The sequence below is a fragment of the Grampus griseus genome (genome assembly GCF_964374135.1).
Source record: "Grampus griseus genome assembly, chromosome: 7".
NCBI classification, from domain to species: domain Eukaryota; kingdom Metazoa; phylum Chordata; class Mammalia; order Artiodactyla; family Delphinidae; genus Grampus; species Grampus griseus.
Genome location: NC_139001.1, coordinates 51,421,131 through 51,441,660, shown reverse-complemented (window position 1 = coordinate 51,441,660; position 20,530 = coordinate 51,421,131). Strand labels below are relative to the sequence as shown.

Sequence of the window (20,530 nt, the reverse complement as noted above, 5' to 3'; positions counted from 1 at the left end):
TGAACTATATGCAGCTGGTAATAGAGAACTCAGTTCCCAAAAGCCCTGAGAGGACGCCAAAGACAAGTCCCTGGTTTACATAGACAAATTTTCGTTCTGACAAATTTAATGTTAAAGGAAGGTGCCTCCATGCTGTAAGTATTAAGGGTCCTACTTCTCCCCAGGATGCTCCTCTGCAGTCTTGTCTCTGCCTGGATCTGACTTTCCCTGGAGAGAGATCACAAGACGCAGGGCTTGTTCTCCTGAAGGCTAATGCAGCGTTACCTGGAAATGGAGAGAGCCCCGGCCGGGGCGGGCGTGGGAGGGTGGGGGCGGTCAATCCTTCACTTTCTCGCGATAACTGAGATTCATGAAATTAGCTGTTAATTTGGAAAGCACAGAGTCTGGAGGCCAATGGTTCTCAATCACATTAGAGTTACCTGGGGAGTTCGCTTATAATCCAGATGCCCAGGCTACACTCAAAGACAATGAAATTGGAATCTCTGGGGGATGGGACCAGACTTCAGGAGTTTTTAAAGCTCTCCAGGTGACTGCAATGTTCAGCCAGAGCTGAGTGCCTCCGCTTTAAGCAGTGTATTAACAGGGAGCTGACAACTTGTGAACGTGAGCTCTCTGGAGGAGGAGCCAGAGTGGGAAGTAAATCAGCAGGCTTATTTTTTATATACACAAGGCCAGAATAATTGTATTGAGAAAAAGTTAGGGAGAGGAAATTAAGTTCATAGAGTTGTGAATCTAGTTCCACTATGCTAGTGCCTAACCAGTAACTTCTGATAGGCAGCCACTTCTCTTTCTGTCCTCACCCCTCGTCACACTGCAAAGTCAGACAGAAGAGCTAATGGTAGCAGGAGCATCTCAAGGGTCTCTGCTCAAACTCAGATTTCAAAAAACCGAGGATGGAGACCACAGACCTAGCCAAATCCCTTTCAGACACAAAGCGCCTGTGTGCCAGTTAAGCTAGGACTCTTACTGTTTAATGCGCTGAAAACAAATACCCAAGCTTCCAGGTGACGTGGGGAAGAGCCTCAGTGTGATCTGATTGCAGCCAGCTGTTTCTTGGAGCAGAAGTGCAGCTGCTGTTAAACCTCACGCAGGCTTCAGGTGGCTCAGCTCAGCGGTCATTAGTGGGGAGGGCTGGTGCCCTCCGCAGAATGAGTTGCAGTTCTGGAGTCAGCATCTTGTATTCACAGCTGTCAGGCAATCAACACAATAAGAGCTCGTTGGCATTTTAAAAGCTCACTGAAAGCCAGGGCCGATAGGCCAAGACAGTGGCTACTTCTTAGGACATTTGCAAGGGGCAAGTTGCCATTTTTCAAGCTTCAGTCAAGCCAGACAGCCAAAAACATTGGCTTTGGTTTTCTTGAGGATGAAAGTACTGGCTATGTTCCATTCTTTCCCTTTGATGAGCTGTTCTCTTCTAGGATTCTAAAGGTTGCAGTGCCCTGGAGCTCTATCCACAGGATCCATCTACACGAGCATCAGTGCCATGGCTTTACATACTATTCAGGGCTCCTCCAGTGATGTCATCAGCCCCAATCAGTCCCCTGAACTTCAGGCACTATGTCCAACTGCCCACCTGACATTGCTAGTTGGCTGTCCAACAATCATCTGAAACGTAGCATCTAAAACCAAACTCAGGATTTTCTATCACAAACCTGTTCCTCCCAGAATGTTGCAAATCTCAGCAAATAGTGTCATCAAAATCCTTGACATCATCCTCATTTCCTTTCTCTGTAATGAGAAAAAAGAAAAATTCATGACATATTTAATGTCTGCATGTCAATCTGTATTTTGGGTGAAGTGAGCTTTAGTTGCATCCATCTCTCAGTCATTTCTGATGCTAAATAAGCACATTGTCAAGGGGTCTGCTTCCCTCTCATGCTGAATGGAGATTTTGTCAGAATGTTCCTGCAACTCGGGCTCCTACTGCCTAAAAGGTAGAGGGCCATATATCCCTACAAGAATTACAGAGAAGCGAGAAAAAATTGTACAATCCCACCAAGTCAGAATATTACATCTTCTTCATATGCCAGTTTTTTGCACTCACATGGAAACTCTGTTTAAAATGAATTGCTCAGCTACGTTTTAGGACACATCTCAAGTGATTATGGGATGACAATGACCATGTAATCTCTAGCTTCTCAATAAACAATAACAATAAGTAACAGAGGAGAGAAGAATAGGCACTTCTTTCCTTTCCCTCAAGTTTTTAAAGCCCCATTTACAGGTAGGTACTATATTCATAAACTTGGAGCAATTTGAAATGTATTTCAACCAAATAGAGAGCTTGAAACATTCTCACAGTATCTGCTAGCAACACTGTAGTGCAGAATCTTAAGTTAGGTATAACCAGATACACAAATAAAACAGACAATTTAAATCAGAAACATATTCTCATTTTCTAGAGCTCACACTATTATAACTCTGAAAAAGGCATTATACTGAGGAGGCAACATCTCTTCCCACTGTTGAAAACAGCCCACTGCTTTCAGACCTCTTACCCATAGGCACCAAAGAGTTTGGCACTGGGTTCAGTCTTTGATTATTACATCATTTTCTGTCACCATTTTGGGCATGTCAGTGTCCTAGTCCCAAATTTCCATGACAGCCTCATCCCAACAATCTATGGTGTCCTCTGTTGCAGGCTCCCATTCTTAGGACATCCTCTGGACCTTGCGGAACCTCTTGAATGCTTAAACTCAAAAAGCACTCTTTCAGAACACAGACTTTCGCTCTTTTCAAACTTGGATATGCTTAAGAATCTTTAGTTTGTTTTAAATGTAAATTCCCAGTGTTTACCCCCCACTGATGCTCTGAGACTTTGAATCTGTACCTGAACTAATCCTAGAAACGTGTTTTAAACAGGTACAACAGGTGATTCTGTATGTTTTTTGTTTTTTGGGTTTTTTTGCGGTACGCGGGCCTCTCACCATTGGGGCCTCTCCCGTTGCGGAGCACAGGCCCCGGACGCGCAGGCTCAGCGGCCATGGCTCACGGGCCCAGCCGCTCCACGGCATGCGGGATCCTCCGGGACCGGGGCACGAGCCCGCGTCCCCTGCATTGTCAGGCAGACTCTCAACCACTGCGCCCAGGGAAGCCCGATTCTGTATGTTTTTGACAACATACACACCACTTTGACAATCAGTGAGCAGATCCTTCCTCTTTGTCCTGCTCTTGACCCCTGCCGTTTTACCACAAGGCTTGTCCATTTGTCTATCATTTACAAGTAATGGAATATCCAGCTAAAAGTGTTTCAAAATACGATTTTACTTCTCATGTAAACAGAGCTCTGGAGTCAGGCTGTTCTGGGTTGGCCTTTACGAAATTGGGGGCTTTTTAACAAATGAGACCTAAGCGAACTTATAAACTTTTGCACAGAAAAGGAAACCATAAACAAAACAAAAGGACAACCCACAGAATGGGAGAAAATATTTGTAAACAACGCAGTGGATAAGGGCTTAATCTCCAAAATATACAAACAGCTCATACAGCTCAATATCAAAAAAAACAAATAACCCAATCAAAAAATGGGCAGAAGACCTAAATAGACATTTCTCCGAAGAAGACATTCAGATGGCTACAGGCACATGAAAAGATGTTCAACATAGCTAATTATTAGAGAAATGCAAATCAAAACTACAATGAGCTATCTATCACCTCACACCAGTCAGAATGGCCATCATCAACAAGTCTACAGATAATAAATACTAGAAGCGGTGTGGAGAAAAGGGAACCTTCCTACACTGTTGGTGGGAATGTAACTTGGTGCAGCCACTATGGAAAACAGTATGGAGGTTCCTTAAAAAACTAAAAATAAGAGTTGCCATAGATTCCCACAATCCCACTCCTGGGCATATATCCAGAAAAGACAAAAACTCTAATTCGAAAAGATACATGCACCCCAACATTCATAGTGGCACTATTTACAATAGCCAAGACATGGAAGCAACCTAAATGTCCATGGATAGATGAATGGATAAAGAAGATGTGGCATATATATACAATGGAATATTAGCCATAAAAAAAATGAAATAACGCCATTTGCAGCAATATGGGTGGACCTAGAGATTACCATACTAGTGAAGTAAGTCAGACAGAGAAAGACAAATAGGATACCACTTATATGTGGAATCTAAAAAAATAATACAAACAAACTTATTTACAAAACAGAAACAGACTCACAGACATAGAAAACAAACTTATGGTTACCAAAGAGGAAAGGGGGTGGGGAGGGATAAATTAGGAGTATGGGATTAACAGATGTACACTACTATATATAAAATAGATAAATAACCAAGATTTACTGTATAGTACAGGGAACTATATTCAATATCTTGTAATAACCTATCATGGAAAAGAATCTGAAAAGGCTTACTTTGCTGTACACCTGAAACTAACACAGTATTATAAATTGTTTTTTTAAATTGAAACTATATTTCAATTTTTTAAAAAAACAAAAAAGAAATCAGGGGCTTTTCAACTTTCTATTTTGCTATCCCCAGTTAACAACAGGGACCCCACAGGTGGCTCCCAGACGGCTGCATGATCCTTAATCATATATCATCTCCCCAAAATGTCCAAAAGCAAGTACAGAAGTGGCAAGGGCAGTTTCTATCTGTGCACTTCTATTTCTATCAGGGAAGAACATGTTTTCCAAAATTCCACCCAACAGATTTCCTCTCAGGTCCCATTGACTAGAATCGGGCAATATGCCTGTGCTCTAGCTTCCAGGGAGCCTCAGAACAGTGTTTTCAGCCTGGAAGAAGTTGTGGATGACTATTGGTTAGGCAACTAACAGTGTCATATCTTCTCTTTCTTCCGGGCTATATCATTTATGCCTAACAAGACACACACCGCCAACTTACTGACTTAAAGCAATGATTATTTTTTCTTGTGATTCTGTGAGTTGGCTGAGCTCAGCTGGGTAGGTTTTCTCCTCCATGGAGTATCAACTGGATGCACCTGCATTTAGCTGGAAGCTCAGCTGGGGCTGAAACACCCAAGATGGCTTCAGTCACCTGTCTGACATCTCAGCTGAGATGGCTGTAATGGCTGGAGCCTAGCCGGGCCTATCTCTTTACATTTGGCTTCTCATTATTTGATTGTGTTGTGGGTCTTTTAAAGCCTAGACCTGGAACTGACATAGCATCACTTTTGCCACTTGCTATCAGTCAAAGCCAGTCACAGAGAGAAAGGGAAATAGAGTACGCCACTGGTGGGAGGAGCAGCAGTCACATTAAAAAGGGTATATATATGGGGGCAGAAGCCACTTAGCTCATAGCCCAACATAGTCCTTCCTCTGGCCACAGTGGTTAACATCCCTCCCGTATATAAAATACACTCACTCTCCTTCAAGACTGCTCAAAATCTCACCTTATTACAAAATCAAAGTCCAGGATCTCATATATGAGGTTCTTTGGGTGTGCTTCTCTTATTCTAGGAAACTGTGAACTAAAAATGTGTTATCTTCCCACGCACATCAACATACAATGATGAGACAGGCAGAGGATAACCACAATAGATGCTCAAAAAGTGGGAGGGGGGGACCAGAAAACACATCACAGTCACTGGTCCATAGCAATTCTGAAATCCAAGCAGATATGTGTTACCAGTTCCCCATACTCTGAGAAAGAGAATGTTCCTTATCTTTCATCCAGTTCTGCTCCTTAGGAGTGGTCCCCTAATTAATTGTTCTCAGCAGCCCTTAGCTCCAGCCTCTGGGCTTTTGGTTCTGCCCTCCATACCATCTTTCTTTTCAGTAAGAAATGGGTCTGTGATGGCAGCTGAGTAGTTTTTCAGCCTTTTTCTATCCATAAAAATTTGGAGGTCCAGAGGCATAATTTGGACTGTTTCTGTCTCTTTTAGTCTAAGTGGATATAACTCCTTTAGTTACACTTTGCCACAAAGTATTTCTTTTACACAAAGAAAACTTTGTGAACTTTATGTATTGATAGTTCATATATATATAAAATCACATTAGGCCATATCATACAAAAGCCATTCCCACAAATCTCTTCAAGATTGGCCCCTCTGTATTTTGGACTCCAAGTCAGGATATTAGGGTATAATGTTCCTAATGTTCTTAGAAGTACTTTTGTCCAGGTAAATTGTGTGTTCTAACTACATCCTTGATTAGGGCTTGACCTAAGAGCATGTTTAACTGGAAGCAGCCTACATTTCATCTTTGCTTTGAGGCCATTTTTCGCTTTGGAATTTTTTTTTGCCAGAGTATCTGTCCTGGGCCATCTTTAGTTCCTCTAAATTATGCTGGCTTATTACTCCTTAAAACCCTAAAAGAAGCCAATCATCACTTACGATATTCTGCCAAAAATCTCCTTAGCCAGCTTCACAAATTCATTCGGTGCTTTCTATCTAACAAGCCATCGCAAGATTGTTGGGGCCATCTTTGTGCATCTACCAGGTGGATTCACTCTTTGCTTCCTGGGCCCCATGGTGCACCACTTCAACTTCTCTCTTAACAGCACATCCACTTCGTTTATCCAAATGCCATAAAAACCTGCAACTATCTTCTGTTTCCACTCTGAAGTGTGGGCTGTTGAGAGATTTCCACTGAAGCATGTGGGTTAAGGCTACTAAAAACTACTACAGTATTACAGTCTCCAAACTTTGCTTAGCTCTGAGCCCTGCTATGCTACTATGGATTAGTCTTGATGGAACTTATTCTCCTTATTCCTGGAGAGGCTATTTTAAACCTTCAGTTTTCTCATTCAACTCCCTCTCACTTAGCATGTCATCATGCCTCCATCTTCACATGAAAGAACCTGGTAAGAATAAACTCCCACTACTTTCTAATCCTTACTCCTGAAATTCTCTTTCTCTACCCTGACTCCTATCACTAGAAAGAAGTATCTCTCCTGTCCAAAGGAATTGCCTGTGTTCCAGATCTTCTACCTTCCACTCTGCTCAACAAATTCCTCTATCAAACACACCCATATCTCACATCTTATTAAATTTCATCTTCACTATATACACAGTTTTCTCCATATTTCTGTATAAAAAAGACCAAGCAACAACAAAATCACAGTCTCTTTTGTATCAGGTGATTCTCCTTATGTGACAGAAAACCCAACTCAAACTGGCTTAAAAAAATGAAACCTGATTAGAGAGGTGGGGTAGCTTATGAAGAGAATAATACAAATAACACAGTGCAAGAACCAGTTCCTCTCCCCTTCCCCACTCTGCCTTCTATAGTGTATCACTCTCTGCTTGACATGTATCCTTCTACTCCACTCTCCTCTCTTCCCAATAGCCAAATGGCTGCCACATTCCAGACCTCTAATCCACATACCATGTTTGTCAGAAGAGGAGCCCATATCTCTGTTGCTACGTCCCACATAAACCAGGGAAGTCTCTCGTTTCCAGTCACAGTAAACTCTTCTTGCATGTCATTTTATCTTAATAAGGTAACATCTTTATCAGTCAGCAGAGACAGAGTTATGATGTGGTTTGATAAAACTCGGTGACTTAAAACAATAAAAGTTTATTTCTTACTGATGTCCACATGAGTAACGGTAAGCAGGAAACTAAAACGAGAATAAGCATAAGAAACACAAGTACCAACTGTTCAAAAACAAAAAGAAGAAAATTTAAAAACAAGATAGTGTCCCAAATCTATGTAAACTAAAACTTCTGATTAAATATCTTCAGAAGAAACAATCACAAACTGGTATTTTGAGCAGTCAAAACAGTCAAATAATGAGATGTATAGCCCTATATAACTCAGGTTGGCATCTTAGCCCCTGGGTTTTAGGTTCACAGAAAGAGTCCTGGCTCAAGGCCCTATATAACCTAGAAGAGACAGAGCTTTTAGAAGTCATGGTACTTACATTCACTTGGATCACAATCATTTTTTTAATTACGTAATTTTACACGTCATAAAATTGTGTGTTGAATGCATGTTTGTGAAACCAAGGAAAATGCTATGTTTGTTTTTTCAGAGGTCTATTTATTAGTATACATATTACGCCACATAGAGAATAAATATGGCATATTCACTTGAAGAATTAATAACAGTCTATAGCCTATGCTTTTTATGAATTCTATAATAAGGCTTTTAAACAAAATCACCGTTAGTTTATCGACTGTGTCTATTCACACTTCACTAAATCTGGATGTCAGTTTAAGTTAATTCACAAGAATAAAAACCAATAAAATTTTACATAATTCAGATGCCTATTAAATAGCTATAATTTGTCAGCTTGTTTAAATATCAAACCTGGTACTAACTAAAATATGCTAGCAGTTATATACAACATTATGTCACTAAAACTTCATGGTAATATTTTTATAAGATTTAAAATGAACACTTTTATATTTACGTGTATTTAACATATCTATTCATTTTCAACTTATGTATTAGTTTCTGAGGACCGCCATAACAAATCACAAACAGGGTGGCTTAAAACAACAGAAATGTATTGTTCACAGTTCTGGAGACCAGAAGTCCAAAATCAAGGTGTCTGCAGAGTTGGTTCCCTCTTGGGATCTCAGAGGGAAAATCTGTTCTGTGCCTTTTTCATAGATTCTGGTGGTTGCTGGCAATTCTTACAGTCCCTTGGCATATAGACCTGTCACTCTAATCTCTGCATACATCTTTATTCTCCCCTTGTGTTGTCTGCACGTCTGCATGTTCTGTCCTCTCCTTATAAGGACAACTCTAATCCCGTATGACCTCATCTTAATTTACATCTTACATCTTAAGATATATTATTTGGACACTATTCCAGGTAGGATCACATTCTGAGGTTCTGACTGGACATGAATTTTGGGGAGTGGGGGGAAGGCACTATTGAACTCAGTACAGCATATATATATATTTTCCTTGAAAATACATTTTAAGTAAGATAAATGCGTTGTTAGTTAATTAAACAAAGATGAAATTTTGGGAAGCAAAATATCTTTACTTAACATTTTTTATATGCTAATCAGAGTCAAAAAACATTAAAATAGAGTTTCTTTACCCAAAAATCATATGTTGGGATTTAAAAATATCTAAATAAGTAGGCTTGCCCTGTGTTAACTAAGAAATCCTTTCAGAAAAAAAAATTTAATAAATATCCCTACTTAGATTCTAGTTATAATTTACATGCATTTCTTACTACTGTTCATTGTATACTTAATCATTGGCTGAAATAAATATTATTCAGTTATCTAGCAATGACAAGTGAGATTATCACAAGTCTCCTTTTGAGAAGTCTACTACTTTTTCTGCTCAGTTCTTGGATAGGAACATTTCATGGCCACACACTTGCAACCCACCGCAGATTATAAATCTATAATTCCCTGCTATGAGTAGACAAGCACTGCAATCATTAGCGGCACTGGGGGTAAGGAATTAACAGTTCTCTTAATCATGGTCATATCCTTTCATGGACACCATAACTGACATCATTCAGAGAGAACATTAAAGAAATCTTATTGATGTGCTAAGTTTATACAATGAACATTTTGAAGTAGATATTATAGTTAGGTAATTCAGCAACATTTATCTCAACCAGTAACACATTCTGTATATAAATATGATAACTTTAAAGAACACTAGTTATTCTTCAGTTTTCAGTGATTTTACACTAAATCACCTTCCAAGAATATTGATTCTTCCAATGTTTCTATTCCCTAAACAGCTCTCCTAATAATTCATGTGTAGGGCCAAAGTGAATACCTGATGTCACTAAAAATAGTAACTCTATTTTCTTCTTTATTTGTGCTGTATTGACAAGGAAGATCATATTCCCTGTAAACTTACCACATTTCTATTCTATTTGATGTGTTGGAGGAAGATGAATTTAACAACTATTGTGACTATCAAGTACTCTCTTTCACATTGTGGATTTCTATTTCATTGCCATCATCTAGCTATATGTAGCCTATTTTTACCTTTTAATTTGTCAAATGCTACTCAAATTCTCAAACTTATTGCTGGAGTACGTAGTCATGATGGATTAGATTCTGATCTGCTGTAATCTCAACTCCTCAAGGATGATAAGGAAATTTGGTACAATTTTACATAACATAAACAATAAAACCAGAACTATTGCTGAAAGAATGATGAACAGAAAGGGAAAAGGTAGCATGCTCTGAGTTCTTAATGAGTGTAAAAAAAAAATGGCATGGTCTGGAAAGAGCCTATAACATTTTAGTTCTTCTTTTATTCCAATTCCAAATTATATTTAATCAATTGATATCAATAAAAAGAAAAGATGACTGGTAACACATGATTACTGATGCTCAGGAGTGCGAGGAGGGGAGTTTGGTACCATGGTGTCACAGGAAATTAATTTCAACTGTTGCCTTTTTATAGAATTAATGCTTATAACATTCGCTGGGCTGAGAATCATTTGTGGCCCTCTCCATTCTCCATACTTGACTTGTAGCATAGTGGTTAAGGAACAGGCTTTGGTATCAGATTAGTGTGATTGGACTCCATTAGGATATCCATATTTATTGAGGACCTGTAGGTCTTCTAAGCACCAGAGAAACAGCAACAAACAAAATAGATAAGGTTCCTGTTCTTGTGAAGCCCACATTCTACTGAGGGAGGTAGATAATTTAAAAATAAACAAAACAAATAAATAAGCAAGATAACATTAGATAGATAAATGCTCTGAACAACAGGAGGGAACATATAATAATGATTTTGGTGAGGTTTAAGGTGGTTGCTACTTTAGATCGGAATCAGGAAAATCTTGAGGAAAGTTGCTTTTGAATTAGAACCTGAATAAAGAAAGGAAACCAATAATGAAGTATCTAGGTATCCCAGCTTCCTGAAGTTTCTCCATCTGTAAAATAAGGCACAGGGCTGCTTTGATGATAGAATGTGGGAATGAATGAAAAAAACTTAGCACTAACCTAATAAGTGTGTGAAGCCTTCCTTGTGGCTGTCTGTCCTTATGACATCAAAGCATAAAGCAGGGTTTGTTTTAGTCTTGTTAACAGCAAAGAAGTTACCAAGTTACCTCAAGTATGTCAGGTTAAACTTATTCTCTCATCTCTAGATGTCATTTCACAATCCATCCCTCTGGATTAGTCCATACCTGGGGATCCATAAATATGGTTACTGTCACTATCCATCTACCTCTAAGTTAGCCGGGCAAATAGCACAATAATGTTTAGATGGCCAAATGCACATTTAATGCATCTTAAGATTTAGTCCAGGATTGACATAATACTCTGCATTTTAAGATATGTTAAGGTTAGCAATTTAAACACAAGTCCCCAGAGACTGTGGCCTTGCCTTGTTGATGCCACTAGTTTGGTTACACAGCTAATTCCATCAGAGCCATTGAACCAAGTGTTAGTGTGTGTGAAGAGAGTCCATGAGTCAATTGGCAGCACAGAATTCTTCCTGACATAGGAAGGCAGATGATCTCAACTTCTGAGTGTATACAGTGCAGATTTCTAGTTGAATGGTTCTTGACAATAGTATCCTCTGTAACATAATGCCTGGCCAGGAGCCAGTGATTATGCCACCGTACAAATCACTGTGCATCTGACGCCAGAATGCCTCTGTGCGTGGTAACAACAAGAGTTCTCAGTCCTGGTGTTCCACAAGATGTTGCATTGGCTCTTTTATTCTTTATCAGACCCTGGAATTAAAGATTTTATTTAGGTGGTTTTCAGGAAATAAGTGATGGCAGTGGAAAAGGAAAAGAGAGGAGATTTTAGTGTCGTTTAAGAAATAGCTCTGCTATTATGCAATTCCCGTTAGGATGAAATCAGCCTATGTTTTGAAACCTAGTTTTATTAATTGTTTAATAGATATTTTCACTTTATATCTCTTATTTAATTATAGAAAAAAAACAGCTTGGTTCAAACTGTTAGCTAATGATCCATGTATCATTTTAGTAATTGCTAGCTTCTTTCAGAAATGCATTGATTTTGTAAGAATTATAGACTTTCAAATGTGAAAACAGAGATTTTTTAAGATCAATAAATTAGAACACTTATAATTCATTTCAAATGTTATTTTACTATAACATACTATAAACCTAAAGTTAGTAGAACACTCAAGATATTATAATCCTCTATTTTAATTTACATTTAATTGTCTTTTTTAGGATTAAAAGTAGATAGATCATACTGTATTTGTCATTGATGATGTAAATGAAATTTAAGTTATGCAGTGTTCTATTCAAAAGGAATTATGCACCAGTTAAAATATTTAAATATTTCATCTCCAACTATGAAATTGTCTACTGATTTTAAACACCAGGGTATTCTGGAGATAACTCATCAGAGCATTTTCACGTTAAATAAGTAGATCTAAACATCTTATTTGATAGCGATAGCAATTATTCAAGATGAGGGAACACACAGAACCCTAAATATTACTTGTAAGCGCAATATGAAACACTTAAAGAAATATTTTTCCCAATGAAGCTATAGTTGCTGATGTTTCTTCTTTTTGGTGGCGTTTCACTTAGTAAAACATTTTCTTTTCTTATTAGCTAGATATAGGCATTGGCCAACTATGAAAACTGTAAGAGTCTCTTGGCTAGCAATTCCAAAAGAAAAGAAAAAGATAATTGAAAAGGTTTCTTGTGGTTTGAAAATGCCTTCCAAATATTCATTAAACATTTAAGTGAGTAAATTTGTAGAATATGTTTCTGACATTGGCACTGGTTCTGTGGTATTTCTCTGATCAGATGGAAGCGCTGTGTGTTATGCAGAGTGCATTCAGTTCATTCATGCATAAACAATATCATTTTCATAAATTAAAACCTCCCCTGCAGAAGGAACATCTGTGCCTGCCTTTGAATAAAAGATGGTGGCATGTGAGTTACTCCTTGACTGACTGAAAGAATCTTTATGTTTAGAATGAAGTTATACATGCAAAATGGGGGGGGGAATCAAAACTAACTTGCAGTCTTCATTCCTACCTTATGAAAAAAATCCACAATTAGATTTCCCTGCTTGCTGTTTTAAAAGCTGAATTTCTTAAAATGTCATCCTCTCATTTCTTCTGTTCACTATAGCAATAGTTTTTAGTTTGCATGAAGATGTCCAATTTTAATTACAGGTGAAATTGAGCTGCTGAATAGATCACACCAGATCTGAATGTTCACTTCATGGTCTCCTAGGCTGGAAGGTTGGCAGTGTTCAGATATCATATCAGTATTATGTCTCTTAAAGAAAGAACAGTGAAAGCAATCTTGGATATAGGAAGCAACAGCTTGATTCCAAAATAACAACTCTGTTTCACTTGGAATGAGATGATTGCATTTTGGATAAAGCTGGGACTAACTTAAAAGTATTTCTGCCATGTGATGAAGGCTGATGGAAAACATGCTAAAATGATATATTTTAAATTGCACTCAAACATTTTTTTAACGTTGAAATATTCCTTACTGCTACTGTCACAGCTTGACATAGCCCCATTGGCAATGTTATTAGTATGGCTAATTGTTCCTGTCCATTAGATTACTCACGTTTTTCTGGAGCAGCTTGCTAAATGAGGTCAGCTTTCTGGAACCCCTAAATCACCAATGAGAAGGAGATTAAAGGAACAAGCTTGGGAAGGGAGGTAGTCATCCAATGTGGCATCCGAATCAGAGGAAGAACAATGGAGTTACTAATGACAGTAATCAGAGCACCACAGTAGAGCCAGGGCACAAGTGCCAAAATGTTATTCCCTAGAAATTGTTCCTGTCAGTCAATACATCCAGAGGGAGAGAAATGCCAAACTTTTTTAGTGGCCTTACCAATGGACAGAATCATCTCTAAGTTTTTCCAGTGAGTTCTGTTTATGAAACAACAGAATACTCCAAAGGGGGTGAGGAAACAATTACACCTTCCAGAAACATATCATAGTACAAATAGTATGTCTTGAGTACAAGTAGTTCATTACTATTTTTTCCTGAAAGAATTACTGAAATCACATTTATATTACAATGATAAAATGTCACTTCTTCGATTCTTTTATTTTATTTTTTTTAATTTATTTTTTTGGTACGCGGGCCTCTCACTGTTGTGGCCTCTCCCGTTGCGGAGCACAGGCTCCGGACACGCAGGCTCAGCAGCCATGGCCCACGGGCCCAGCCGCTCCGTGGCATATGGGATCTTCCCGGACCGGGGCACAAACCCATGTCCCCTGCACTGGCAGGCGGACTCTCAACCACTGCGCCACCAGGGAAGCCCCTTCGATTCTTTTAATTAAATCATTTCTCCCTGGCATATTCTAAAGATATATCACTTTCTCTTTGGGATAGGACCGCTTTGCAATAGAGAACATTTCAGTTCAGGAAAAGGTACAGATAACAAAGCGCGAAGAAAATGGTGAAAAAAATTTTAATATGTTTTAAAAATATGTAGACAAAGCTAGGTTACTTGTGTCTTGCTTGTTAATAATTAACTAAATCCATCTTTTGAAAAAAATAGAAGAAAACAGATAACATAATCATTTAAAGGAATGCAAACCAAAACCAAAACCAAACAAAAATACAACTGTTTGTCTCTCCACAACCCTTACTCCACCCCAGCCCCATATTCCAAGTAATGAAATACCAGTGTGGTCCTTTCATTATGTACAAAGAGCTGGTGACTCCCTAAGCAAGATAAACAGACTAGACAGTTTGTGCTAAAGTAAACTTTTCTCTTTTATTTTATTCTACAAATAGAATTTAGTATTTGTTTTAAACTCAGCAAGTAAAGCAACTATCCTGCTTAGGAATTATTTATACTTAAAAAAAAAACACTCTAAGAAGAAATGCAACAATTGCTCAGATTTTCAATACTATTTTATTGCAACCGGATGAGTGTTTTCTAAATTGTGCATTACACCATAATATACAGGATTACAAACAAGATTACAGTACAGATCGATTCCAGTGGTACCAGTATCACATCTCAAACAGCACTTATTCTGGACTGCATTTTACATGCAATAGCTATTGTTCTAATTATGAATTAAATGGTTTGAATTTATTTAAGCTACTGTACTAATTGACTACAATAGATATAAAATCCCAACATCAACAACCTGATTAGATTTAGGCTCAGATTCATTACATGAATATATGACAAACCACCATTTGTGTGACTACGTATAAAATCATGCATTTATATTTTCTGGAAACATCAATAGCTTCAGATTCTCTGTAAAATCATGGAATGTGAAGGAGTAAAAGACTAAAAAGAAACAGTGCAAATTGTATGTGATAGTCAAGCAGCTTTTGATTTAAAGAAGGGTATGTTGGCATTTGTTTATAATATGTATATACAAGCTTGTGCAAGTAATGTATTGAATTGATATGTTTTGATAGGGAATACATCTCTTGTTTTTATTCATCCTCAAGAATTATGGATCTGGTTATCATTTTAAGGAGAGGGAAAGACTTTAAAGTGAAATGAATTGCTCAAATTGTGCAATTATTTTTAACAATTAGAGAAGAAAGAAGTGCTAAGGCAACACAATAACTTTCTAAGCACTTTTCTGCTGGTTTAAATTAGTTAAATTATTTTGTATAAATTAGATATAATTCTACTTTTCTGATATGTATAAAAATTGATGAAGCTGCATGGTTTTAAAATAGGAAATCCACATTATAAAAAGTCATTAAAAATTCTGTACAAAATCACAACAAAATAATTCAGCATGGGAAAGGTAACAAGTAGTAAAATGCTGGTTGAAAAATATATATTTATATATATTTTAATTGGCCCATTACTAGTTTAAAAATTGCATAGATCCTAATTATTGCTTGTGATTTTGTTATCCCGATCAGATAATTAATATGCTCTGAATACAGCTGCACCAAATTTGTGGTGCATTTTTTTAACTTTACTGTATTTTTTTTAAAATAGAAGAGCTATAGAAAATAATACATAAAGTGAACAGGAACTTTGATCCCCTGTTTCTACCAAAGGCAGTAACGACAATAAATACATATATCACTTGAAGCTTGGAGTATTTGCACTTTGCAGCAGTAGTACCCAAAGGGCTGCCTTTTGTAAACACGACAGTCACTGTAAGCACAGTGGGTTCGTTTCCCAGGGACGGTGAAACTGACGTGCCTCTAATCGTGAAAGATGGCATTGAGCTGGGCACTCATGACTCGCTCATGATGTGAATGGCTATCGAAGGACATAATATTGTCTATAGGGATGTCACAGCGAGGGGCAGCGGCGCCCGAGAAGATTGATCCGTGGCTTTGGGCCCCTGCCAGGGTCGCTGCAGGATAGTGCATGGTAAAGGCATAATTTTTCTCAAACTCGGCGGACGGTTCGTGTTTGAAAGAGAAGTTGCCATTGATGCTGAGCGGCGGACTGAGGGGTCCGTCAAAGGAAGGGCTGGTGCAATCAGTCAGAGGGCTCTCAAAGAAGGGCTCGAGCGCTGCGCTGTAGGCATGCGGCGGCGGCTTGACATGGAAGACATGGGAGCTGTCCATGGTGCCGTAGGGCGGGCTTGGCAGCCCCGGAGACTGGTAGGAGTAGGGGTGCACCGGGAAAGAAGCGCTGGCAGTCGGCAGGTGCGGAGGCATGTCCTGGTTCTGCTCAGGCAGAAAAGTCCGAGGATTGAGCTGCAGGCAGCCGGCAACCAGGTTGGTGGTGGGCTGGGATAAGCCCTTGCAGAGCGTCTGTACAAAGGAGACCAGGTCAGGGCTTTTGCCGGAACGCAGAATCTCCGACAGAGCCCAGATATAGTTTTTGGCCAAGCGCAGTGTCTCGATTTTGGACAGCTTCTGTGTCTTGGAGTAGCAGGGCACTACCTTGCGCAGGTTGTCCAGCGCCGCGTTCAGCCCATGCATGCGGTTCCGCTCCCGGGCGTTAGCTTTCATGCGTCTCAGCTTAAAACGCTCCAGGCGCGCCTTGGTCATCTTCTTCTTTTTGGGGCCGCGTCTCTTAGGCTTTTGATCATCGTCCTCCTCTTCCTCTTCTTCCTCCTCTTCCAGATCCTCCTCTTCTTCCTCCTCCTCTCCCCCGTTCCTCAGTGAGTCCTCTTCCGCGTTCATGGCTTCGAGGTCGTCCTCCTTTTTGTCTGTCTCGTGCTCCTCGTCCTGAGAACTAAGACATTCGTCTGTCCAGCTCGGAGGACCCTGCGGCTGAGGCTCTCCCATCAGCCCACTCTCGCTGTACGATTTGGTCATGTTTAGGTTTCCTACATTCAACAGGGGAGAGGGGAAAACAGAAAAGGAGAAAAACGCTACATTCAAAAACTACATATGCCCTCAGCTTCTATCCACTAACCCTGTAGAAATGCATGTGAAGAGAATTATCAGCTGATTACAAAATGGATGCCCCTGAGGAAAAGTTAAACGCAGTTTTATAGTGGCCTGTGTGTGCCCTGCTGGTACGAAGGAGGCTGGACAGGGCTGGGAGGAGGGGAGACAGTATGTGTTATACGTACACTTCCGGTGTATGTTTCCTTGTGTTAATTTAAGTGTGTTTATGGTGATTACTCGGTAGGATAATGTGTGTGAAAAGGAGTGTACATTTTGGCGACTTCATGTTTATTTGCATGTGTTCAGAGTCGCTTACAACTCCACAAAAATGACGAGTTTGAAAATTGCAATTGTTTCCATCTCTGTTCTGGCCTCTGGGTACTCAGCGATTAAAGTTGAAGAGCCATTACGTAATTTACTAACACTGGCAGTGATTTTTAAGAAGATTATACTGAATGGGGATTGAAAAGCAAATGCATGCGGAGGAAAAGTATTTTCCACCAAATTATTTCACCATCAACGAAACATTTGGAAACAAAAGTGGGCAGGGGTTTTCCATCCCACCCTTGCCTTTATTTTCTTGCCTCCCACCCCGCTGGCCCTCTGCTGAATTTCCACCTTGTATAAAAGCGCTTACTAGAGGGCCAGGGCTGGGGGCGCGGCGCAGAGCGCTCTTCCACGCGCCGGGGATCAGGTGCGGAAGGCTCCTCTCTAATAAACAGCCCATTGAAAGGGCCGCCCGCTCTTTATTGGGGCTTTTCAAAGTTCGCCTCAAACCTTCCTTTAAAAGATTGAGTAATTATAATGGTCAGCGATTGGCAATGGCGAAGTTGCCGCTTCTAATAAGGAAAATAAAAAGCCTTTAGTGAGACAACTGAATTTCTGGCACCTGCAGTGGCTGCTGGGGACTTGGCCGACTCTGGAACAGTAACAGGTAGCAGGAGTGGGTCTCTCTCCCTTTCTCCACATTTTTTCCCCCTCTCAATTAAACTACCTCTCAACTCGGTTTATTTTCCAGGGTGTGTATATTCAAAGTATCAATGCCCCTTTCATTCACTGAAGAAATAAGTTGGCACTCCCAATGTGTATAAAATACATGTACACAAAATAAATCTTGGTAACGTGGGTTTTTTTCCCCCTTACTGGAGGAAGTGAAATAGTTAAGTAGTTACTTGCTTTCAGAACTTTGAAATCACCACTAGCAAATAATCAGTTAGTGGGCGTTATATTTTTAAAAATCCAAAGACGCTCCTATATTTTCCCCCTTAAAAAAAAAAGTAAAACAATTTTTTTAAATTAGAAAGCCCGCAGTGGGTATTTGAGTGATGCGAGTCAAACTGTATGCGTACTCGCCTGCAATTATGGAAAGGAATGCCTGTCTCAACACATACACGCGCTCACAAACTCACACATACAGAATATGTGTACATCTTCAATTGCTGCTTTTATTCCCAGCAAAAATGAAAGGATTGTAATTACCTGTAGTTGTTAGTAAGTCCTGAGCAGTGACGGTCTCATAACCCTGGGGCCTCCGGACGCCGTGCCTTCTGCGTGGGGCGAATTCCTCGTGTCCAGGCGGCGCGGGCGCTCAGGTTATATAGCCGAGTTGGTGATGCTGAGCGCGGGCGGGGCCAGGAGCAGAGCGGCGAGCAGGTTCCTGCGCTCCGCGTCTGCGCACGCGTCTGGGCTTTGCGCCCCCTTCCCTTCCGCCCTCCTCCTCCTCCCCCGCCCCCGTCCCCTCCCCCTCAGCCTTGCTCCTCTCCCACCCCCCTCCGACCCAGCTCCCCACTCCCCCACCCCTACTCCCGCCCCATCTCCTTCCTCCCCGGCATGCGCCATATGGTCCTCCCAGTCCAGCCAAGAGCCGGGAACCACGTGACCTGCCCATTTGTATGCCGCGGAGCGCTCCATTCCGGCCCCTTTGTGGCCAGAAGAAAGTGGCCCATCTGTCGCCAGTTAGAGACTCCGCGGACCTGTTTTTACCCGCAGGAGAGATTAACCCTTTCAGGCGGCACAAGGGGAGAAGGGGCGCGGGGGGGAAGGGGGAAAGGGGAAGGAGTTTGAGAGAAGGGAGCGGGAAAGCTAACACTGACTGGGTTTAGATCAGACTTAGTGGCCGGCGCTGGCGCGGTAAGTAGGGCACAGGTGAAAGAGGCAGAAGCGAGAGACTTCTTTGGATTCCTCGCCCAGGCACTGGCTTCCCGGGCACTCCCTGCCCTCTCTGCGGTATCCATCTCTTGGTTTCTCCCCCTTGGTAGACACTTTGCTCATTGGCGCCAAAGGGTGGCTTCTCCCAATCTCCATCAGCCCCTTAAGCTAACATACACTGTTTATTATACGTAAAAAAGACAGCTTCATCTGTAAACGCAAGCGTGAAAGTAGTTCCTAACCTCTTTAACTGGATCCCCCACGCCCGGCCCCAACAGTGTAGAAAATTTCGTACCTGTCATTCTACTTCACCGTTACGTGGAACCCGGCGTATCCTGACCCTCAGCTACCCATATCCCTGGAGACTCCTCACTATGTCCGTACCCCTCTGGCCTGTGGTCCTTGTCCTCAGAGCGCGCTAGTCCTTGGCTTCTTTGGCCTCCGGAGCTCTCTTGCATGAAACCTAGAGGACTTCTCTGAAGCTCGGATTCTGCCTTTTAACCAAGGCCATTGGATCGATGTAAAGCGTGCCCTTACCCTGGTTCCCTAACACAGGCTGCCTTGCCCCCCTTAGTTCCCACTTTCAGACCTGTAAATGGAAACTTGGTTGAGACAAGCCTTAAAGGGAGGGCGCAAAGGGCCTGTGCTAAAGGGGTCTTCTTCACTCCTCTTCCTAGAAAGGTCATTAGCACAACTCTGGGAAGGGCTGATGGCCACAACTTCTCCAGACCTCAAAGACTCTGATGTGACCTCCACCTTGCAGGTCAAGCAAAAACCACAGAGCTTCCTGACTAACGCTGAAGGAGCCATATTTGTGTTTAAATGGTGATCATTCACTCGTTCCCACCAAGGCATGTTCCAGAATGATAACACTTTTTAAAGTTGGCTCTATTGCTTCCCTGCCCCCTTTTCTCCACCAGATTCGCCTCTAATCTTCCATTAACTAACCCCTTATCCCCTCCCCGACCCGTGTCCCCTTACAATGAAAGCGTTGAACAACTAGAATTGCTCTAAAAGCCCCTTGAGTTTGAAAACAGTGTCAGGGGTGAGCGGTGCATCTGGAAACCAGAGGGGGGATACGGAACGAGAGGGGAAGAGAGTCCTAACGTGATAGCTGGTGTCTAGAAGGCTGCAATGTAGGCTTCCCGGTCCAGTGCAAATCTGAAAGAGGAATAAAGGGGTGTGAGACCCGACCCGTTGCCCAA

At 40.9% G+C, this 20,530-nt stretch overlaps 1 protein-coding gene across 1 annotated transcript; it reads right to left on the bottom strand.

The window, feature by feature from the left end:
• Nucleotides 1-16,031: 16,031 nt before the first annotated feature.
• Nucleotides 16,032-17,102, bottom strand: NEUROD1 (neuronal differentiation 1; the record flags this gene model as incomplete). The annotated part of the gene is made up of 1 exon (XM_082658748.1): nt 16,032-17,102. The coding sequence occupies one exon, from the start codon at nt 17,100-17,102 to the stop codon at nt 16,032-16,034; it is 1,071 nt and encodes a 356-aa protein (XP_082514874.1).
• Nucleotides 17,103-20,530: the final 3,428 nt, after the last annotated feature.